This window comes from Chroicocephalus ridibundus, chromosome 6 (genome assembly GCF_963924245.1).
Source record: "Chroicocephalus ridibundus chromosome 6, bChrRid1.1, whole genome shotgun sequence".
NCBI classification, from domain to species: domain Eukaryota; kingdom Metazoa; phylum Chordata; class Aves; order Charadriiformes; family Laridae; genus Chroicocephalus; species Chroicocephalus ridibundus.
The window spans coordinates 8,160,917-8,185,643 of record NC_086289.1 but is presented as its reverse complement, the minus strand read 5'-3'; the positions used below and the strand labels follow the sequence as shown (position 1 = coordinate 8,185,643).

Here is a 24,727-nt window from a genome sequence, read left to right as displayed (position 1 = left end):
CAACAAATAAATGCGTTCTGCAGTTAGGACACAATCTAGAAAAAATTGTGTGCTGAAGTACGTTAAGTGCATGTGGCTTTACTATGATCTGAAAATTTTTTATCCAGTGCATGTGTTCTTCCTGGCCTGGGAACTGCTTCTATGGAAAGCGACCGTCCCACGATGTCAGACAGAATGAGAAGATGACCCAAATGGCTAATATCAAGGGCATGGAGGGCACAGGACAAGACTCTAACAAAAAAAACCCAAAACAAGTAGGACCTATGGAACGTATGAAGTACGGAAACCAGAGCGATGCATTTCTGGCAACGTGCTGTGACCTTCCTAGACTTCCTCCTTCAGAGGAGCCAAAGACTAACCTGAGTTGGATTTTCAAACTGCCACAAAAAACCAAGCAACATTATCACAAAAAAGGACACATGCACAGTAATGGGCAGACAACAGTCACTCCTCTCTCTAGATGATTCATAATATTTTATGGTTAATAGTTTTTGTTAAGACCTGCATCAATTTTAGACCAATAAAGATGCAACACAGTTGCTTTAGTTATTTGGTCAACTGCCAGGCAACTTCTGTAGGGACTATTTCTAAAGAGCTACAAGAGGTAGCATCAGTAAGTTTTGTGGCTCAAAAGAAGAGGTCTAATTCACCCACAATGGGGGAACTGGAGTAGATGAGTTAACCTATTTCTTGTCCATCACTTGCTTCTCACCACAGAGGTGCCTGGAGCTTGTATTCTGAGTGTGAGAAAACTGAGTCCCCATCAGCATTCCGACTTCCTTAAAAACCACAGTATTATTTATTTTACCAACCTCTTCTGTACAAAAGCGTTTGTCAAACTACAGCGCTCATTCTTCACTTATGAGGCATAACTGCCCATGCTCAAAATAAAGGGGAGAAAAAAAAATAATCTCTATTGTCACTTATTTCTTCATTTCCTGCAGTTAGCGATTTTCTTTTTGCCATGGTAGAAGTATAGTGATACATTCTATAACGCTCACATTTTTACAGCATTTAGACACCATCTAATATATTCAGAAATAGATCATATACCACATGAAAAAAGAGGAAACCTCTTCACTCTTTTCCCCCCAATAGATTAATTGCCTGAACAAAAAAAAAGATTCGGAAAAAAAAAAAAAAAGAAAGAGATAGAGACCAAAGAGATGGTTTCCTAGAGCATACATCTGTTACCATTTCACAAGCCTGTTCTTGGGAAAAAGCTTGATGAAACGTATTACTGTTACATCATGCTTCAAAAGTGGTAACATTCAAGCTCAGGAGAATTCAAGTACTAACCACTTATCATGTCTTTTTAATTATTATTTCCAGTTCAGTCAGCTGGACTGCAAATTAATTATCTTCAGATACTAGTTGCTGTTTAACTATCTTTGGTAATGCACAGAGTGTGGTAATTGTAAGCCCAGAGCTGCTCCATGGGGGCTGGTTTTGCAGAATCCACTCACAGATGTAGCACGTTAATGCAAAAGTCCTCACAAATTAACCCAAAAGGTCACAAATGAATCTCAGGAAGCGTTCTTTGGGAGCTCATGTCATCGAGATAACCAAATCCATTGCACGCAACCTCATGAGTAGTGCAGACATCTGTTAAGAATGACAATAATTTTTCCTAAGTCTTATAAAATGATAGCCACCTTTTACCTTTCAATAAGGGAAGATTCATTCCCAGATTAAGTGGTGTCAGCTGTGCGCCGGCCCAGGTATGGGATGGAGGCATTTTGAGGTTAACAAGTTAAATGCAAACATGTTGTTGTGTAATAGTTACTTAGAAACACAGACATAGGTATATAGTATGCTGTTTAAATGCATTGGTAAGTATTGAGAATTGGAGGAAAAGTCAAGGAAAAGATGAACAATGCACATTACAGATTCACGTTATTTTTTGAATCCATCTGGATCACAGTTGCTTTGAACGCAGCCTTTCAATCTCTCAAACCATGAACTACTTTACAGACAACCATAAACACTCGGGAAACCCTTCATTTTTTCCCCAGTTGTGTGTTTTGAGAAAAAGCCTAGGCTAGCCTCAAAAGTGAGAGGAAACCCAACACACCTGCTTAGCAGTTTGACACCTCATTTCTATTTATGCAAGACAAAGAGGACAGAAAAAACCAGCTCAGTGCTAACTTTGAGCGCACACTGCCTCTCCTCCGGGAGGCTTCCAGAGTAACTTTAGGTGCAGGGGTTGTCCCCATGCCAGCACCCACGACAGTAATATACTGTTCACTTTACAAAATATTGTTGCAAGGCAGGATGTATGCTTAATAAACCATTTATGCCAGTTTATTTTGTTAAACTCCTGGGATTTTTACATTGCTAAGACTTCCAATTTACTTCTCTGACTGTGTTCCTCCCCTTTTGGCTTGCTTTGGCTGTATGTATTTTATTTTGCTCATCTCTGTGGAAGAGTGCTTTTCAGGGCTAGCCTCTATATTCTTGCGATGGCCTTCAAGATACTCTCTGCCTTCCTTTGTTTTCTGATAAACGGCTCCACAAAGAGCTGAGAGATCTTAAAGTGTCTCTTAAAACATGACACTAGAATTCTGGTTAAGCTTGCCAAGATTCCTGTGTTAACAACCCTGTTTTATTCAGGTAGGTACAGATTCTTCCATGCCCCCACCCCTTACACACTCTATTTATTTAGTTCTTTTATGCAGATTCCTGTACCTTTCACAATGGATTGTGACTCATTTCAAACCCTCTTTCTTTTTCCTTCCCCCTCTCCACACCATGGCTGACAATATTTACTCAGTTTCTTTAGAACCTCTAAAGAGCATGAATTCTAATGTTTGAAGTTGGATCATTTTTGATTAATTAAATATATATTATGGTGGTGCCAGCAGCATGACTATAATTAAAGCTGTATTGGATTATTTTTTTTTTTAATCAAAAGCTCTGATTTTCAAGTGTTCGCTCACTCCTATATGTGCTTGCGCCCTCCTCCCTCTCTCGCTCCTTGTCTTTCCTTTCGCCCCCATCTGCGTTCGCTTCTGCACACACGCTCACCCGCCCCATTATCTCTCACACCTGCACTCCCAATTGCTCACGTTCTGTGGCAAATCCTCCTGGCTTGGCAGCAGGGCAGGACGCAACGGGCATCACTTCGAACAGCAGCTCTCGCCAGCCGCTCCTCTGGTCTCCTCCCATCGCAGACATAAGCCAACCCCAGGAGGGAGAAGCTAGAAGATGAAGCCACGCTATGGAGAAAGGGGTTCATCGGAACGCATGGGCCAACTCTCCCCCACTCAAGGCAAGCTTTGGATACCTCAGCCCCTTTGAAAGGCACCGTGCCCACCACCAAACCAGCCCTCCACAGGCAGCAAGTCTGTATTTCAGTGAGCTAAAACACACATCTAGGCTGTTTGAGATGTCACAAACAGTAACACGAAACACAAAAATATGCTGTTCTGAAGTCTACGCCGTGGTGCTGCGGTGACGCTCCATTACTTGGAGCCTATTTCCTTTCTCAAAGCGCTCCAGAGGAGTCAAGCACAACACACTGAACGTGCAGCGTTGCCTTTACTCAAAGCTATTCCTTCTCTCAACGCTGCACAGCTTATCGCAACCAACTTCTGCAAAACTCAAGCAAAAATCTAGCAAGATTTTTTGTTTTTTTTTTTCAAGAAACGTTATATAGGGACAGCGGAAACTTGTGGCCGATGAAAGAAAGCAGAAAATCCTTGCACATCCCTGGCACAATACAAACAGCTCCTGTAAGCACATCCTAGAAACCTCAGCTCTCAAAACACAGCTGTGACCTTCTGGCATGATCCATGCGAGAGGACACTCAAACAACCTCACCCCAGCACAAAGCTTTGCTGCTGTTGATGCAGCCATGGGCCAGAGCCTGTCCCTCTAATGTCTCTTGACACTAAGGGGACACCATCAATGCGAAACCAGGCCAATGATGACGGAATTTTAAAGTAATTTGGAATGCTACTAGCTCCACAAACACAACTGTGCAATGCCTTTGTTGCCAAATGCTCCTGTATTTTAAAAAAAATTTTCCAAAAATCTTTCTGACTACCACGATACCATAGGAAGAGAGTAGGTACACAACGGGAATTCTAGCGCAGGCCTGAAGTTCAGTGCTGTAATGACTCAGTTTTGGATGGGAGAACGCCATGGAATGAAAAGCCTCAACGGAAGAGGTATGCTGTCAATCTGCAACAACAGGGGCCCATGTTTTCGGAAGAGATAATAACTAAATAATGCCAAAAATCAAGGAGCACTCATTTGCAAATAATCAGCATTTCTTTGGTATTTTCCTTAAGAGCTTGCCTGTCGTTTTGTTATTCAAATACAAAAAGTACTTTAAATGTCACCTTTCAAAATGTATAGGTGTCTGAATAGTACAGTTATGGATCTAAGAGAAGCAACATTCTGGGCCCAGAGTATCAGATTATACTCTTTTATGAGCTGAAAACCAGTTTAACTGCACATTTACATATTACTCATTTCTGAGAGATGTAAGACATTTATGTACAATCTTCTGTTGTCAGTTAATGAACAGAAGCACATAATTGTTCTGCACTTCAGAAGATAAAGCAACAGGAGGAGCTGCAAGACACACACTGTAATAATGCATGGTAAATGAACATGCTCAACATTCTCAGAAACTTTTCTTAAAATAACAGTGCTGCAGATATTACAGTCAACAAACACCGCTAATGAAACAATAATGCCTGTGCAATCTCAAGAGGTTTAAAAAAATTGTGTTAGAAAAATAGTTATCATAAAAGCATAGATAATGAACAAATACAGGTTTCCTAAAATTTAAAAATAGTTGCAAGAAGGTAATATTTTATAGTCAAGACTGGTAACAGTCTTGAAAAAATCCAAATGAATACTTAATAAGCACAAGCAATATGTTGTTTAACAACTTTTGGTCACTAATAAATGTCTCTATCTTCAATAAATTTGAATGGAATTTGCAGATCTCATTTTTATTACTGAAAAACCACAGTGAGCCTTTGATCAAATGTAAATGGCCAAGTGGCACTGAAGGCACGGCAAAGGGAGGCGTCCAGTTCTGCTCAGCATCTCACAAAGCTCTGTAAAAGTGGAGTTTGGAAGAGGCTGCATGTGCAGTCTCTTTGATTTCAGAAATCACTCTGCTTGAGTGACTTGTCTCCCACATCTCAACTCTAACAGCATCCTGAAACGTCCATCTCTATACCTAAAATTTGGAAGTTAACAGAACATTTTAATAATTTTCATTTCTATCATTTCTTATTCCCTTTGTGGGGGGGAAATGTGTCAGCTACTTTAGCTACGCCTGAAGTACAGTTAAATTTTCAACATGTGGCAAGAGATAGGCAACAACAGGTAGGAGACTGCAAGTATGTATATATACACAAGGTACATAAATTTACATTTACTTCAATCACAAGGTGACTCATCAAACGACTGAAGCTTCAGTAGTGGAACTGATAAAGCAGTAGTTCATCAAAAACTAGGTTATACCATATACCTGTATGAATGAAACAGGATCTGCCAAAGCTTAATACGCTTGAATTTGCAAATACCTTTCCCCTTTAGCATGAGCACCCAACCCTGTTACCAAACGCAAATTTTCCTATTAACAGAAAGAGAACTTGATCTGTACCTAGAAGTTACTAGGGTTCTGCAAGTTAGCTCCTTCAGTGGGTTTTCCAAAGGGTCAACAGAGTGACCTTGCAAAGGAAAGAACAGGAAAGAGTGGCAAAAGGTGGAATGAGGAGAAAGGGAACCAGTACCCTTGGCCCGAGTGCCCTGAAGTTCTCCTGCCTTTGTACACAGCACAGAGAGAGCGCTCTCGGGCACCAGAGAGCGAGTGCAAGCAACATTGAGATCAACTTCCTCACCCCTAGCTTCCAGATTTTCAAAGTTGTTTACAGTTTAATCTCAAACCTCACAAAATTCATTCCGTTTAAAACATTGCTATATGATTCTGTTCATATCCAAAACACTCAAATACCCATCAAAAACCCACAAGAATAAAAGAACGCAGTAAGCCTACTCACTGTTTTCTATACAGGTTCAAAACACATATATGCTCTTGCTTACAATCACTGACTGAACGCAGTTAGATGTACAGGAGTTATCAAATACATTATTTAACTTTTTAAGAGAGAAAAACAGCAGCAGCAAAGACAAAAAGCAAAAGAGCCCTCTATTCTGACAAAGCTGACTTCCTGAAGGCTAAATACCTGCTTGCTGGCAGCCATGATTTTAAAATCTAAAATCCACTTCATATCAGATGTTTCCCTTATTTACAATATTTCAGTACTGGTGAATCATGTAGGTTTTATATATAATGGATTTCTTTAAATCTGAGCTCCGTGAAAAGTGATTACTTAGGAAGCCCAACCATTAATAAAGAAAATATTGATGCATGGCTGTGCAGAGCTCTCAAAATCCAGAGTGCAACCAGAAAAAGCACTTAAGTGGAAAGAAAACATAAAACAAACTCCGGATTTTATAGGGCTGCAGTCTATCAAGAGAATGAGAGAGTTTGTCAGCATTTTCTAAGGCAACAACCAGCCATTGCATAATGCTACCCAGTAATTCATTTTCCTCTTTGGGAGTTAATACCTTTTCTAGAACACAGAAACAGGTTTTTTCCAGCCTGAATGCTCCCTGCACTAGGTTAATCAAAAGGCATATGTTAAACAGCAGCTAAACTTGCACAATCCTCAATATTGTATTTTGCAACATTTTTTTTCGTGAGTTCACATATTTTTTCAGGAAAAACACAGCGCTTCAAATTGTGTCACTAGAAAGGTAGCTAATCCTTCCCAGACACAACCACTGCATATACCACACTGAAATGTTGTGGCTGACTAAGCCCATTACAAATTTAAAACCTCGCTTTAAAAGGGGAAAGAGGTAAGACTGCGTGGATAATTCTGAAGTGCTTTACAAATGCTGTTGAAATAGTAAACCCATTTTACGGATGAAATACAGATGTTAGCTAAGTCGTATATGGACATTCAAAGACATCTTTTGTACGAGAGCTGGGAATTGAAATCAAGTCATCTACGCTGGCAGGTTTTTGCCCAGTTGCCATGAGTTCTTTTTACAAGATCCCTTTTTCTTGACTACTCACCTCTTGTGCAAATGACTCTGCTTTCTTCCGCAGGTTCTTTTCCAGTTCAAAGTTTACGTGAAGCTCTTCATATTCCTCAACTGCCAGCACAGACACTGTTCATATGAATAAAACAAGATCAGAAGGAAAAGTGGAATGGATCAAAATAAGATGAAAGTACTGCTTGATTTACCCAGATAAGCTGTTATTCCCCAGCACCATGAATCCCTGAATGAAGGTATAACTTAGTTTTACATTTCTGTGTACAGTCCCCTTTGCAATTTTTGTCCTGTTTGCTCTAAACCTCACTATATATAGATGCACAATTACTTATCTTCTGAACAGTGTAGTACTCCTCTCCCCTAGACTCAAAACTCCAGTAACGCGTGTAGCACGGGCCGTATTTCACCTCTTTGGATGTGAGCAATCAAAGCCTCAAGAGAGCCTTGTTGAACCTATCAAAGATTACTATGCTATTCTGGAGGCATCTGTATTTGCCTGCCTGGTTTGAGTGAGGTTTGATGGGTGCCTTCACAACAGAGATTTAAAGAAAAAAGCAGTTGCTTTTTGTGTTGCCTGTATTTAAACTGTGCTCACAAAAGCAAGGCTAAAGCTAACTGTGCTTCCCCAAAATATTCTGAACCGGCCTCAATCCAGGACAACAAGCATCATTTGTAAGTACTCAAGCATCATTTATGCTTAACATGTCTCAGTGACCACTGGAATAAGCTTTAGCTCTAACTGGCTGAAGACTAGTTTGCAGGATGATCATGTTGGATTTCTAACACTGTCCTACATAAGTTCTGTGCTTCTTTGGAGACGAGCATAACAGTTTTTAAAGCTACGTACAGTAAGTGGTAGTTCAGAGTGTGGGATACACATTCCAGACCATCTGACTCTCAAAATTACGTTAATTTGCAAAGACAAACCACAACAAAAAAATCCCAAATAACCCACACACTTAGAAAGATTCAAGATAAATTCCCCAACTCTGACTGAAACATATTGATTACACAGCTCCAAGCCAGTGCCACACAGACACCGAATACAGCAGGTATTGAATAAATACTTTGGTACTCATTTCAAACATAAAAAAAAATCCTGTTTTATTTGCCTGTGCATCAGGACCTAACCTCATATAACACCTCCTTCCTGAAAAACAGGCAAACGTGAAACAAGGGGTTGTTCTTTTTTTGATTGTGCTTAGAAAAAAGAAAACATATCAGAAACATTTGATCTGCCACACTATCCCACCAAAACCTTCTTCAAGCCCGTCTGTCTAATCAACCTTTGCAAAGTTTGGTGTTTCGAGAGTCTTCAAGTACTGCCTGTCACAGACGCAAGCAATGCAGACACATGAAAGAGGTAAGAGATGAACACTTGGCGGAAGCTTACAGAATATACCCTACTATGCAAACCTCCTCTCCCTATGCTGACAGACAGCTGCAGCACTCGTAGAAGATGAGACACTGGCCCCCTGAACAGTAAAGGAAAAAGATAATCATTTCCCACTAGAACTTCGTACATTTCTCTGTATTCAAAACTCAGCTCTTTCCTTGAAAACATGGACTATGCTGATTTTGGACTTTTTTCCAAAGAAAAAGAGAATATTATTAGCAGAAGGCCGTGGTATGATTGGAATCTTCACTACTCCAAAGATTGCACTTATCTTCTGTATTTTCACTACGTAGCTGTGGCTATTTCCACAGGTCCTTCCGTGTGAAGGGGCAGCCCTGGCCATTCTCTTCACTGCCTAACAAACGTTTCAGAATTCCTGGGAGACGTCTTAAGAGCTTTTCATTTATCCTCCCAGGTGAGCAAGTAAAACTTGCACAGGAACAACGTGAAGATAAATCAGAATAACGGTGAACGCGTCTGAAGACCTCCAGGATGTATTGTTAAGGTGCGGCTGAACAAATAACTAAATGCTTTTGGAAGGTAGAACAAGTAAGGTATCAAGACAGGCAGGCATTAGAGGCCAGGCCCATCGTCTTCCACTTCAGGAAAATATGAAACAGCCAAAGAGTCTTTTATCCAAACAATTTTTAATTTTACAAAGCTAAATCAGCAACAAGAGAAAAGGGCACAGTAATCCAAGGCACTAAAGTCTTTACCCTCCCCTCTGAACTACCTTTGGGTCAACTATTTTTCATGGGAAGCACTCACCTTCATTAAGCAAAAGCCTTGTCTGAGCCCTGTCTTTGTAGACTTTCTCTGCTTTCCTTCCATAACTTGGAAATCCTGTTTATCTCATTCCCAGCACTCTTGCCTTTTTCTCATCATCCTCTGAACTTGCAAGTTGCTAAGTCTTTAGATATTCAAAATTATCAGCTGTGTCCCAACTAAAAGGAAGGCAATGTAATGATTTAGGAAAACTGGAGATTAAGGTTTGAACTCCGTCTCTGAAGGACTGCCTTCCTGTCCCAGCTTGCCACTTATGCCACAGAGCAAAAAGTTTTTCTATTCTCACATTAAACCTGCTATTTACAGTGTCACATTTTCCTGGAGCAGAGACAATCTAGAATAGTCTGCGTGTTTATGCAGTGCCTGCAGCAATAAGGCCAAGTGTCAGATCTGGATCAAGTCACTGTTCTGTAACCTACTCTTTGTACTACAATATAAAAGCTCTGAAGCTTCTGCAAAGGATGTAGCAAAATGTTAGAGACCACCCACCTCTGTTACACTTCTCCAACAGTTTTTGCTGCTTATTAACTTCTGCTGTCAAAACAGCCTTTTCTTCTTTCACTTTATTCCCCTAGAAAAGCGTAAAGATCAAAAACAAGAGTATTTTCGTTAGTGGCGTAAGGCATATAGCAAGACATAAGGCAAGCAATATTTTGCTTTCAATAATTCTGTTTCTTAGGTTTGCCTTGATCTTAGGGTTTCCAGTGGGATGGAAAGCACTTTTACCCCAAATCACAGACCCCATAACAGATGGCATTAAAGGGTTATGAACTAATCCTTCACAAGGGGCTCCCATGGCCCAGTTTGATGGCACGTACCAGTCACAGCTGCAAATATACATCTTTAGAACGTTTCAGGATGAGGCACCATAGCACCTCGTTGAAAAGTTACTAGCTTGCCCTTGACTGTTTGCATTTTAATATAGTCAGGCTGCTGTTTTAGTTTTTTTCCTGGGCTCTGTTTATTGTCCAAGAGCTGTCAGCTGTGTCTTTCTGAATGCAAGTGTTGCATAGACAGGAAGAGCCACTAAGTCCTGATTTGCATCAGTACATGGCTTATCCACTTTTCAAGCAGGAATGAAACTGTGCTGGCTCAAAAAGCCAATTTGCTGGTCTAATTACCATGACAGGGCACTGCCAATGGCTAAACTCAAGGATATGCTCAATGAAGTAGCACCAGTGATTAAACTGGACATTCTGAAGAAGTATTTCTTGCACATCCACAGGTTTAAGGAAATAAAAAAAAAAAAAGCCCGCAGGCTGTGATGGGTGAGGGGTTGTCAGGAACTGGAGATGAGAGTTATAATTTGGGCATTAAAACAGATCATGAAAAGTCATGTGCCAGCAACAGCAGCAGACTGGACTCTGACGTAGAAGGCCTCTTCTAGGCATATGCCCTAAGTGGTCCATCATATGGGCAGGCTGGCAGGACTTGCGATTAGATAGTATTCAATTAACTTCACAACTGAGCGTTTTTATCAAAATTAGATACAAAAAGTACTGACTACACACTAACGTGGTCTTGCCTTCCATGGTACAATACATACTTCTTCAATTACTTCTACAAGTTTGCACCTCAGGTTTTCCAGTTCAATGGCTAAGGTCTTCTTTTCCTCATGAACAGATATGATTTGATCTCGCAGCTCTACAGTTTGAGGAAGGAAATGAAAAATATATTTTATTCTCAGAAGAAAACAACAAAGCGAATGTCATAGCAATGCAAGTACAACCGAATATGAAACACCTTAACTGCATACAAAGCATCAGTTGTATTCAAGGTACATCCTCAATAATTTAGGGACTTTGCATAAGTGTCAAGTAACAGATCTATAACTGGGCCACAGTTTCAGATTTACTCTATTGAGGTAGGCTGCCTTGTTCAGCACTGCCGTCTTTATTTGCATTCTGAATGATTCATTCCCTGCCATAACGGGGCCAATCCTGCCACCACAGAGTATCCTCAGTCCTACTCAGGAGACTGTCACATCACAGAGACTCTGGTATGGAGGTAGCAGAAAGCAATTTTTGATAGGCGTCCTTTAGAACAAATTAATGCACTTCAATTCTTTTTGGATCATGAGTTCTTGTCACAAGGGAAATAAACAAAACAACAGGCAGTTAATACTTGGGAGGTTTTCACTGAAGAAATTGTCCTGAACAGCTGCCAATTTATAGTCTTTGTAACATTATGTGAACAGAGTCAGAATATAACCTTTACTGATGGAAGAGCTAATGCTTGTAATTTTCCCCTCAGAATTTTTGTTCCTTAATTATCAAAATATGAAATAAATTAAATTCACAATGGAATAAAACATTTGATTATAATCACTTCTTAACAGGAGATCAGTTTGCATACATAATATATCAAGGTTTAGGTTAACATAAAAACACCGCAAAAATATAAATTTATTGATATATATTAGCTTGCAGTAAGTGCTCTCATTCCCCACCTGCTTCCAGTATTTCATAGCACTGCTGTTCATTGAATACCAGCCACGAGTTGAGAAAATTGTCGCTAATCAATTGCAGATGATGATGACATGCTGGATGTCATTCTGTTTGGTCTCACAACCTGAAAAGGTTGATTCTACTCCAGCCCCCCCCCATCCCCAACTCAGGAGCCTCGGATTTATTTTCCTCCAAATTAAAGGCACACACATTCTAAAGTAAATAAACACACTTGTTTTCCCAGAAGATTCTTGAACCAAGTTGTCTGCTTTATGGATTTGTGCCTTCTAGTGAAATTAAGAGGAAAAAAAAAGGTCTCACTGAAATTTCTGGTTGCTGGACTAGGTCAGGTCTAACAATATGTATAGCAACCTCATACAGAGAAGAAAGCATATCCATATAACTAAATCTTTATAAGTGTCCACAAGAAACGTTTCTTTTCAGATACAGGGTATGCACTAAACTGCTTGACTAATACAGTGTAGTTTTCAGTTCTCATTATATCCAAAAGGTCACCTAAAAAGAAAAAGAAAACCCAAAACCTACAAATGAATTTCAGGTACTGCTCTGAGACCACTCTACACTTCGATTAGGAACTACAGCTTTACTATCACCTTTCCCTAATGTACGAGATAGCAAAAACAGAAAAGGTATCTGAGGGACAAAATATTATCCCTTTAATAAATAAAAGATTTTAATCAAAGAGCCTCAGATTGTACTACCTTATTCGTATATCCTTACAGAAAAGTGGCGGGAGGGAAGGAATCATTCCAAGAACCTTTCAGTATTTTGTTGAATGGTAAGAAGGCTAAAAGGCTTCCAAGGTTTCCAACACAATGCCCAACTCCTTGGAATCATAAACATGCATATAAGAGCAGTTCTCACCTTGGGCAACACCAGAAAGCATTAAGGGGAGTTTTGAAAACACATCCTTCATTGCATATGGTCTTTCACTTAGCAGGTAAGCCAAGGTGTAACTTCAGGTTTTTCCCTGCAGATGAACGCCGTGCAGCTTGGCTTAGGCTAGGGACACAGCCCTAACGCTGCCTTCTGGTCCACCACAGAGATCTGATAAATCTCTCTGCTACCATACACACGCACATGCTTCTCTCCAGGCACAGCAATGGAATATCTTCTCCTACAGCTAATGCGATGTCAATGCTTTTAAAAATACTCAGCACTTGTAAAAGTAAGGTCATTAACATTTAATGATAAGGCCAAAGAGAGGAGCAGAAGTCAGGAATTCTAAATCCTTTACAACACGCCACATTTCGTTCTTTAATGACTTCTTCATCAAGACAGAAAGCATATGCATCAGAGCTGCTCTTCAAATGTTTCTCTCATTTGACCCTGCTACCCTCCTAACCACGTTCTCTGATCTGCAGCCAGAGTCTTTGCTCTCTTTAAATGTATCCTTGACATCCTTCTCTAATAAAAGACAGGAGGAATTCCAGATTTATTTCCGATTCAGATGGGTTGCATGGTGTGGATCACACCGCTCTCCTCTCTTCCCGCATCTACAGGATGGAAAACTGCTTATTATAGATGTGTACTATGACATCTTATTTCTTGGGTGGGATTTTTTTTTAAAGCATTTTTACAACACTCATTCTTTTTTCTCAGTGATACTCTGTGCCACTTCATTAAAGCTGCTGCATTCCAACAGAAAACAATTAAGAAGGTCAGGCTGAAAGTTCAGGAAAGCTGCACTTACACATCATTTGTTATTGCAACTTACTATCAGAAAAAAGTGAAAGCTTTTTTTTTCCCCCAAAAGTGAACCACTTAATCTCTCTCTATCACCAAATGCAGAATGTATTTTTTTAATATTATAACAACATACAGAATCACGGTGTCTTCATCACAGAGTTAGACAAGAAAGGAAGGCAGATTTTGGATTACAGAAATAAAAATTGCCTTTCAAAAAAGAACCAGAAATTTCTTAATAAAGCACAGATTTCTCTTACCAGTGTACTTCCGTGTTCCCAAGCTTTGCTGTTGTACCCAGTACAACAGCCCCTTTTTAAGTTGCTTCTTTGGGAATAGCTCTGGAATATGAATGGAGTTTGTGCACACAAAGGTACATAATGGAAATAGAAATGGAGAGTCCTGTCTTACAAGCTTTGAAATAGTGCCATTGCAGTTCAAGCAATACCAAGGTGACCTTGTCCTTCTGCTTAACTTTTACTTTGTTAAGGATCTGAAGAAATATTTCTTTCAGTGCCTCAGTAACATTGAACTCTTAGCTGTGTAGATATCACTTTGCATCATAACTTACTTTGCAAGCTGTATATCCACCATATACATTACACAGTATCGCTACAAGCCTACCATGTTCTTACAGTCCTTCCTGGAAATCCTTTGATGACCCCTCTCAGAAGCATGGCTCGGAGCCAGATGGATCTCTGGTCCAAACCAATACTGCCATTCTTTAGACAACTTTTGCCTTGTACAGTGGTGTAGGCTCAGCAGCAGCACTCACCTTTCATTTGCTGCTGACAATGCACGGAATTGCATGATCCCGAGTTCGCTTCTGTATCTGCGGATGAATCGTCCCCATCAATGTTAATCTCTTCAGTGATAATTTCTGGGCCCAGTTTTGCCATATAAAGCATACTAATTCTTTTCAAGGTCTTATTTTCTTTGTTCAGCTGAAAGTTGAGAAGCACAAACAGTAAGAAGCTAGTTAGTCTGTCTTTAAGCTGCTGTGCAAGGAAAAAAAAAGTCAACTGTATTTTTTTTCTCCCTTATCATTAAAAGACCTATCAAAGAGGACAAAGCAACATTAGATTAAATGCTCCATTCAACGTTAAAATGGTCTGAAGATGGGAAGCTTGTCCTCTTTCTCCTCTGAGGAAGCTTGAATTCAACATGATGCTACATCCATGCCCTTCTTTCCTTGCTGGTAATTCTGACTAATACATACCCTGTGTAGGATCAAATCAAATCAACTATCAAGTTTACTTAATGCTACGCATTCTTTGTGATAGCTGCTTCAGCTCCTTACCCTTAAGCATGTACCAGCACCAACAGGAGCCCTCACTGAATGACCTGAAGAAGGGCCTGGGCTCCTGAAAGCTCATCTGGTTTTGCCAGCTATATCAATTGGTCAAATGAAAATTCTTACCACCTCCTCTGCCCCGATTTTGCTTATAAACTACAAACACCACAACTACTATACTCCCAGTCATGGCAGAATTACCTCAAAATTCTTTTGAATTATTTTCAATTCTCCAGAATTACTACTGTAGAATCAGTATATGTAAGATGAAAACTGTATCATAAACCAATTCTTTATTGGTCAAACCACAAGTCAGAAACCACTGTGGGCTGGATGCTTAAACACGTGCCTGGTTGGTGGACGATACAGAAGAGGTTCTATAAGGCATCTCGTCTTGACCAAGGTGCCAGGAAAAACTAAACAACAGAGACTGCTGCAAATGTTCCATTCTCATAATTTCTTTCACAGTTCTGCATCCAGACACCCCATGCCAGCAGGTCTCAGCAAGCTCAGCACAGTCTCAGGGGTGTTGAGGCATGTACTGGGGTGACTGCCCACCCACCAGCCAAGCGTTCCCTGCATTCAGGTCTAAGAATGAGTTTCAATTTCCTACTAATGACGTACAACATGTTCAAGTCAACATGCACTTCAGAAGTCCAATATTTACCTGGAAATAAAACATATACTGAATAGTTAAGCTGACCTGGAAGTTTTACCTAAGCAACCATCTTTGATCCCATATTTCCTCAGCCCCCCCAACTACGGGAGATTTACTCAAGGATTTCTTCATCTCATTCTCAAAGAATGAAACTGAGGGAGTGGGAAGGGTGGTGTAAGGAACCTTGTTTCGTCAGCTCACAGTAACAAACAAATCAGCTTTGGCAAAGCAAGCCCATGGGGTAAAGCTAGTCTTTGAACTGCCCCTGTATGTGCATTACAGGAAAAGCACAGAAAAGAAAAGTTGCATAAATATGTTCATTTTCTTACTTATATGCTGATTGTCTCTCTTATAAATTCTAATATAGTGTCATTATGCAAACAATTAAGTAAATACCTCCAGAAAGTACATTGCTAATGCATCTAAATTAAAGTGATTTCTTGCTGGTGTGATTTTTACCATATCTAAGGATGTACTTTGGGCAGGGGATGGGAAGGGGGAAAAGAAAAAAAAAAAAGAAAAAAAAAAAAGGCAGTCAGCATTGCTAATGAAATTTGGTTCAAAATTGCTGTAATCCATTTTCTGATGAAGTGGCTCAGATGCATTTTACACAACCAAAAATATATAACAGAGAGATAAAAACATTCTTTAATAATAATGCACTTCTGATGAGATGGAATATAGAAAATTACACACTCGCTAAATTCATCAGACTAGACGCAATCAACAGAGCAGCGGAGGTCACCTTTCCCCTGCCCTCGCTTTGCTTTCATAAACAATCACCTGAAATGTAATGCAGTGGTTGACTTTTTCCATTTGATTTAGACACTGAAATGCTCATTATTGTTTTATATCTCACACAGGACAGTTCTAAAACTTGTTTTCCATTTAACCTAAATGCATATAAAGACTACATATCAAGATGGTGGTCCATGACTTACTGTTCCAAAACAGAACTAAATTAAAATGTTGTTGCTTTTTTTTTTTTTCTTTAAAGGCAGGAATTGTATTTTGCATCTTGCATACGGCTTACAGTTTTTGCCACTTCAAAACAATTTCACAGATCTGCAAGATTATATGAAAACTACACGGGACATGCACACAATCTCAAGTTAAAAAATAAAAAACAAATCAGATGAAACAGAATCATCATAATTCTTCTCACCTTAGAAGCCAAAGCCTCAGCACTTTCACGGCACGTCTTCTCAATTTCAAGATGGTTCTGAATACAGTTTACTTCCTCAATAACCATGTGAGAAACTAGGGGAAGAGTTGAAAAATTAGTCAGTATTTTCCTGCATTTGACACATGAAGTTGACACATGCATCCCATGATCCGAAATATTACATCTTTTTCTGTTAACTTTCTATGTAAGCATTTCAAATACAGGCAAGTATGTACTTAGATAGTCTCCATGGGTAGAAACTGTTTTGAACACTGAATGTCTGGTTCATTGCTTTAAGCAACTCTCTCAAGCCACGTCTGCAGCATTAGAGGGGGAACTGGAGAACTGAGCATAAGCTTATGGAGGTAGAAGGCCAGCAGGAGCCCTCCGACCATCATCATTCACCATCTTTATTTCATTAACACTTGAGGAATCAGTCAGACAACTAGGATTGCCCCTTCAGATTGCCACCATAGTCCTCTTGAAAATTTGGTATGGATGCTGTTGTCAGAAGATTGGAACCTTGATATTTTTAAACCGCAAGATCAACTAAAGTGTCTTACAAAGATTATTTTCACCTTCTGGTCTTCAGGTTTATATAGTGTTTTAAGTATCATCATACTTGCTAAACACACTGTACAAGAAGAGCTGCAGCAGGGACATATAGCACAGGCCTGGGGCAAGTTTACTAGGAAATGGAGAAAGGAGTTATGTGACCAAAGCCTCCATATGTTATGGTGCCTCCAACAGTACATGCTCCACTAAAGTCAAACCATCAGCACAGCACAGTTCCTTCTTCTAGTTCTGTCCACCAGCTTTGACATTATCTGCCACAGCTGGGATACACCCCTGATGGATGCAATCCTGATGGAAACTCAACAGTGCTTGCACTGTTCGATTTTTGACAACCTCAGCTGAACAACCCAAGTCCTGTATTACTATATGGCTGGAATGGCCGAACTGTTCCTTATTTGAAGTCTCCGTGTGCTTGAGCACATCCTAAAATAAGCACTGTGGTCTCACAGCCTGCCCTCACAGTCCTACACAGATTCAGACACCAGCACGCACACATGGACACACACAATCTTCCGTGAGACCAGGGCCGAGAGTGAGCTGCCTGACTGCTTCTGAAATACACGACTGTGCCTCTGTATTTGATGTCACAGCTGGAAGAGCAAGAGACACAGCTGTCCTTTGCACTTCCAGGATCCTTATTACCGCAGTGAGTACACATCACTATATTCCTAGAGTGACCAACAAGTTATTGGAACAAATCAAATATTGTAACGTAGGACACCAGCATGAGCTGGAGGACATTTGAAAGCACAGATTTGTTTTGGCTTGCAATTCCTCTCAACTTCCAGCAGTACATTGGTATTTGACTACTATTGAAAGTCATCTTCTAAGTGACAAGCTTCAAGTTGCACTGGGGATCTGGAGCAAAGCAGGAAACCCAACAAAAGCTTCCCATTTCTCAGGCTAGCACCTTGCTCATTGACACAGCTCCTCCTTGGCTCCTAGCACCCTTAGTCATCCTAAGCAGCAGCCTGGAGCCTAATTCCACAAGTCACTTGATGAGGCAGACTCCTTTTCAGCCCAGTGTCAGGATTTCAATATGCAGAAAGGACTATTCGCAGCTGAACAATACTTCGGAGCAGGAACAAGGATGGAAGAATACAGTGTAAATATGGAGGAATTTCTCTAGTATTTCTTTTCATTTTCATGAAGATAAGCTTTAAAAACTAGTGATTTCATAACACTGAATAGAAAGTCAGATTGCCCTCTTCCAAGACTTTTGCCTGAATACTGACTAAGTCCTCTTTGATATCCAGAGGTCATCTTAAACTCCTACAAAACAGGAGTTTAGGATAAGAAAAAGCAGGCTGTAAACAAGTGTTATTTATGCAGCTATACTGATACTTAGTCAATATTAACGAATGTTTTCCTTAATAACATAGGAAACTAGGAATACATTGAAGTTTGCTTTCAAACCAGTAGCTGCATGCAAGAAACAAGTTCTACAAAATATGAGCAGCCAAAACAAAAAGAGCAGGGCAGAGTATTAAGAAATCTTGTCCCAGAAACTATATTCACGTGAAGTCTTTTAACAGCAGAGCAACACACCTCTTTCTTGGTTGTCTTTTTATTTTCTGACTTTGGAGAAAGTATCTGCTCCAAGCGTGCCGTACCAGCTGCTATATTTAATTTGAGAGAGGAAAAGCTTCAGGTAGTACATGTCCATATCTCTCCTGGTTTTATTCTACCTAGCTCTGGGAATTTGGAGCAATGAAGTGCTTTGGGCAGGATGAGGGGGCAGTGGAGATACAGAGCTGCTCCCATTTTACAGACAGGAATCTAATGGCCTCAAGCAAAGCTGAAGTTAGGAAACAAGGACTGGGCTCACATGGCAGAACTAGGGATTACTCTTGGTTCATTTAAACTTAATTAACCTGCAATTATGATTAACTCAGGGGAAAAAAATCTTTCCAAATTAAATACAAAAATATATTATTTCCTAAGTCTGTCCAAAGTTCTTATTATGTCAATATTAAAATTCATAAAGCAGCACTAAGTGGCCTGAAACATCTCTAACCTTGACAGTTTTTTTCAGGGGTAATAATAATCCGCAGCAAATGCAGGCCAACCAAAAACCACTTAACTAATTAGTAGTTGCAGTCACCGAGAAAACATGAATCAACACTGTTATTACAAGTGGCACATTTGAGTGGCATCTAATTATGACTTGATGAGCACGATACTTGCATTATCAACATTACTACTGCATCCCATCAGGGACTAAAAGCCGCTGATGGCATTGACTGCGAGAAACTCCCACTCAATGGTACTGCAGCACCCAACAATCTCCTTGGCAGGGGCACCCTCACTAAATGACATGTTAAGCGTAATTACTGGTAGACATTGTAAATAAACAGGATTGGAAGTGAAAATTGTACCAAGTGCATAAGACACAATCTGACACATTGGAAGTGGCAGCCTTAATTGAGAGTTTCTTTGACTGCTCAAGATCATTTCAACTGCATTTCTCGGAGGACAGTGATTATAACTGTGGAGACAGACGGCATAATGGTATCAGCACTGCTGACAGAGCAGTGAATTAAATTGTATCTGCTGTTGTGTGAAAGCCTTGATGAGAGGTACAGATCCTTAGTGGTCTTATCATTATAACACAATGGTCATGTTGTCATCAACCTTGCTGGCTCCAATTGAAAAGAAATGATTGTGTGTTGAAGCCTTCCCCCCCACCACCACCTTCTATCTCTTGTGCTCAATAGAACCAATTTTCAGAGAGCTATGAAATCACGCAATAGGGCCTAAAATGCAGCTGCTTGGCATACAAACGGGGCCCCATTAAACTGGAATCACACACAATATGTGTTTATGCCAGGAGAACAAATAGAAGCTGAGTACAGGCCAAGTTTATTCACAGACACAAAGCCGATGTAGCTCTTCATCAATATAATTGCCTTTTATATTGTCGTTTAAATAATGGGCTCTATTATTGCCTTAAAATCCTAATATTCCTGGCATTTTATCACTATGTTTACAAGGTATGTCCTTTAAAAATGTGAAAGGAAGATAAAAGAAACCTATAAAATTTTACAACATCAAATATTACTTCAAATTTTAAGTCTTAACTACTTGACATTTTCTGCCACGCTCTGGTATTCCTCGTATCATAACAAAAACAAAACAGGCTGCAGTTTTTTCCAGAGGAATTAGACTTCTTAGAGAACATTCCTGCCTCGCAGAACAGTTATCTAAGATCATTTTGAGCAGTAGATGACTCCCGTTGATTTTACATTATTTTCCATAATTGTATCATATGAGCAATTATAAAACAGAAGTGAGCAAATTCCTCTATTAACGGAGTCACACAAAAGTATAGATCATGTGATTTCCTTCTCCTGCATTAACTTCACCCACATTTCCGATGCTTCATCGTGCAGTTCACCGTACTGGCACAAACCAGACATAACAGACCACAATCCTATTGTAATTGTCTCTTCTAAGGAGCTATTCCACTAGGATACTTCCACTCCCATTAGATGTGCTTTGTTGCCTCCAGACACCGTACAGTTTCAATAGAACCATTACCATAAAAGTGTAAAACTGAATATTGACATTCTCACAGCCCAGACAAGACAGAACTCGTTCTAAAAATTATCAAGAGACAGCAGTTCATCCTAAAAACCTTTATTGGTGTGTCTATGCTTAAAGTAGTTTTACTCCTTCTTCTTGAAAAAAATCACCATTATCATTACTGTTATTAGCAATCTCAGCAATAGGGTCAAATCCCACTCAACCCAAGCATACATCATTCCAAAGTCACTTGCAGAATCCAGGTGAGACAGAGACGCATTGGTACCACTGTATTTTCAGTACTTTGCACCTTAAGAATGGCTACCTGTGTCAGAGCATATAAATACTGTGACAGCTGTTAGCCTGACAACAGTCAAAGTCTCGCCGGATTAGCTCCTTGAAACCAGGCTTTGAAAGAGAAACAGCAAGTGGACCCGAATCTCCACACTGTTAGCACTGCAGAGTACGCGGAGCGATGTTTGTAACCCTCTATACCAAAAAAATCCCACTATCGACTTACTTTTCTGAAACTCCTCCAGTTTTTTGACAGCCTCATCTCGTTCTTGCTTGATTTTGTCACACTGTAGGAGAAGAGAAAATAGAAATGAAACACGCATCCCAGTTATTTAATTAGCAGTCAGTCACAACATGCAAAATCAACAAAGATCAATTGCGGGCAGAATAACATACAGAAACCTATCAAAGCATCGTTTCTTTTTGCTCTCAGTCTTCTAAGACTGATGAAAACTATGCATAAAAAATTCATTACCCAGAGTATTTCCTAACCAAACTGGCAACTTGTACTTGATTTTAGGTTCCAATTCAGAGGTACTCTGAAAATATTTCAGAAGAGCCCATTATCCAAAACGGATATAAACAGTCACCCATGTTCCACACAACAGTAAAAGCAGTATTTTGCATGTCAATAATACGCTTTAAGTCTACTGTCTTTAACACAAATAGGCTTGGAAAAGAGGCCTACATTTATATACTTACCATGTGCAAGGAAAACCTCAAAGCCAATAAATAGGGACATGCTGCTCAGTTTCATAACACCATAAGCAAAGCTTCGGCCTTGAAGAGGGGAGGACATTCATTTTCACACTTTGAGGATTTCCCATCACCCAGGTTTTATTAATTTGGGGGTGAACACTAATACTACACAGGGCTGCAATCACTGATCTTATGATGGAAAGGTTTCTTCAAAGAGAAAGAATAAAACAGACATGAAAAAGACTTCTCTAAGAAAACCCCTTCTATGAGAAAATGAAAGAACTCAAAGAAATGAGTAAAGAGACACAGAGACACAGTCAGTGATTAACCACACTGAAAAACACATGACCTGGGGGGAAGTATGACTGGCACACAACGTGTCTCACACACACGGCGGACCAGACATCCTTCCTCACACACGGCTGTGTATGTTCACAGTAATAAATCAACGTAAGACCATGAGTTAACTTCGGGGAGAGATCTGAAGCGTGACTGAACTCCTTACAGTGTAACTGCAATGACGAGGATACCAGGCATTAGAACAGAACTGGGGAAAAAAAAACTGAAACGATTCTGCTCGATTTTCAGATTTTCCACATGAGGACCCACTTTGAGTTAGCTGGGAAAGGAGCCTGCTGTTAAGTAACAAGAAGGGGGAGAGCCCAAATCAAAAGCAGCCAAATTCAAGAGAGCCCTTCTATAAGCCCCGGAGGACCTTGGATGAGGCCCAAAGAAGGATCTGCTCTTGGGCAAGGAGAGGATGCCACTGTCATCTTCTCAGGGGCACCCTCCACACAGGCTTTGGAAGCCGCTGCTGATGGCTACCTGTGGGAACCAAAAGCAGCTGCACTCAACAAGCAATCTCCCTTCTAGCGGCACTGGAGTGATGAGGCAAGTGACAGTGGCTGAGTAGGGAGGACAGGTCAGTCACCAGCTGCTGTGAAACAAGGAAGAGCTGCAGAAGGTGCAAGATGTGCTGAGCAAGGGGCACCAGATGAGGACTCACCATTTCATCCGGACCTGTTAACAAAGAAGCTGTTTAGAGAATCTTGCACAGGAGAGGTGGGGAAGGGAAATCTGTGCATGGATCTTGCTGCCCTCCCTCTCAGTTTCCTCAGCAAAAGTTTGCCTTACCTTACTGGCAGAAGTCTAAGAACAGAAGGCAGAAAAGATGCAGAAAGAAAGTATTTCTGACTGTTCCTGCAGAGTACAGCTCCGCTGCAAAAAGGGGATCAGTGTGAGCTGCTGGCTCTTTGGGTTTTACAAGAGAGACACTGTAACCACACTGGCATACCTCACCCACGGATTTTTCTGCATGCTGCAAGCTTTCAGCCCACTGCACATTAAGCGAGCAAGCACTTTTAATGCTCAGTTTAAAAACCAGGAAGATTAGCATTTTAAGAATCTGATCTGTTGGAAGTCAACAAGACACTTTCCTACTGATGGAAACCTTGATGTAGAGGATGCGGTACGCTCCCTGTCCCAATGGCAGGACACACTCCTCCTGAAATCCTCCAGCAGCACGCTGTAAGGTGTAACAGCTTCCTCTGTGCAGGGAAAGGGGAAGTTAAATGACCTATTCCACTTCACCTTGAGTGCTATTTGCGGAGAGAGCTCCATTTGGACCACGGCAAGCTGACTATTCTCCTGATAGCTACGCCTGTTTCTCTGCACAATCAGGGTCTGTATGTTTGGGTCTCTGCAGAGCAATTCCTGCTCCCAGTTGCAGCTTTCTGAACATTTTCCTTTCGTTGTTACTGTGCTTCAGAATGAAAGAGCAGGAAGAATAGAAGACCGGGAGATTGTTGCCCTTGCTGAAATGATCAATGGAAAGCACTTTGCCTTTTGTCTTGCAATCAAACCCGTGCAAGGAGAGCTGTTACAAGTCCTACCAAAAAAAATAAAAATCTAGTTTATCTCCAAGTCAGCTAAGAATTAGAAGAAGTTGAGATTGACTTTAACTACTTGTACTGTTTCAAATTGGAAAGTTACGCAAACAAGATATTCATATAAAGCAATTAAGTTTCATAATAAAAAACATTGTCGCCCCTTAAAATAAACTGACCTTACCTTTAAAATAGGAAAGTTGAAAAATATCAAAATTTAGAAGCGTTAGCTGCTCTCAAAAAGCTGCACAGAAGCCTTCAAAATTCACACTTTTCAAAGAAAGCAATTTGAGACATATACAGTAGAATCGTTAATTGGCAAGAATATCACTAATCCTAAATGTTAAAAGGCAAACACTACTATAAAACCTACTGCTCACTTTTCACATTCAAGTGCACGTAACTGTCAAGGAGAAACAGCTTTCAAGTACTTACTAAGTCTCCCCTTGTCAGTATTAACAGATAGCTCCATACTCAAGAGTACCCTCAAATGAAGAAGAAAAAAAAAAAAAAGTCGATAACTCTTGGATTGTTGGTCAATTTTCTGTTTTTAGCTTTATTTTGTTAAGAGTTCCAGCTTCTCTGAAGAGGAAAATAAGCAATTACACCATTTTATTTATTATATTTTTAATCTAATACTTATAGCACTCTTATTCCAATAAAAAACCAAAGGTAATAGATATATTCCCATTCCAGCCCTGAACTAGCTATAGGAGTCAACAATAATAGCTTGGCAATAAAAAGACATTGAAAATGTATTTTTAGAAACAAATTAACAGATCAGTTTCCAATATTAATTTTGTGAATAAACTCCCTAAAATTCTTCATCTTTGCAGGCGCAAGTTTAGGAGTTTTGCTGATCCCACTCAATTTCAGATTTTTGCCTTCTAAGTACACAAGATATGAGGCCATACTTGCATTTCTAGCACAGAGAACTGATATGCTGACTACTTACAAGTAAATCATGTGCATGTCAAAGACTGGTGTTCAAACCAAATGCTGCATTCACAGTGAGGTGAACAGCAGTACGTGAACTTGGCCTGTACTTGAAGCTAGTACAACACCAGGATAGTACCATGCTGGCACGGGAACCTGACACTACAACATGATGTCGGGAAGTTGATGCACACAACCACCTGGAAGCCTGTGGATACACAGTCTCCGCACAGCCGCTCCCACCAGCCTAATGACTCTTTGCCGCT

The 24,727-nt window shown here is 40.2% G+C and overlaps 1 protein-coding gene across 4 annotated transcripts in view; it reads right to left on the bottom strand.

Annotated features, from left to right (window-relative positions):
* Positions 1–24,727, bottom strand: part of SHTN1 (shootin 1) — a 67,246-nt gene that overhangs the window by 27,789 nt on the left and 14,730 nt on the right. For all 4 annotated transcript variants that reach the window (XM_063338037.1, XM_063338038.1, XM_063338035.1 and 1 more), the window contains exons 3-8: positions 21,167–21,227; positions 16,546–16,640; positions 14,204–14,372; positions 10,821–10,918; positions 9,764–9,845; positions 7,112–7,206 (exon numbers count right to left, since the gene is read on the bottom strand). In XM_063338037.1, coding sequence (XP_063194107.1) covers positions 7,112–7,206; positions 9,764–9,845; positions 10,821–10,918; positions 14,204–14,372; positions 16,546–16,640; positions 21,167–21,227 — 600 coding nt within the window. The remainder of the gene's footprint in view (positions 1–7,111; positions 7,207–9,763; positions 9,846–10,820; positions 10,919–14,203; positions 14,373–16,545; positions 16,641–21,166; positions 21,228–24,727) is intronic.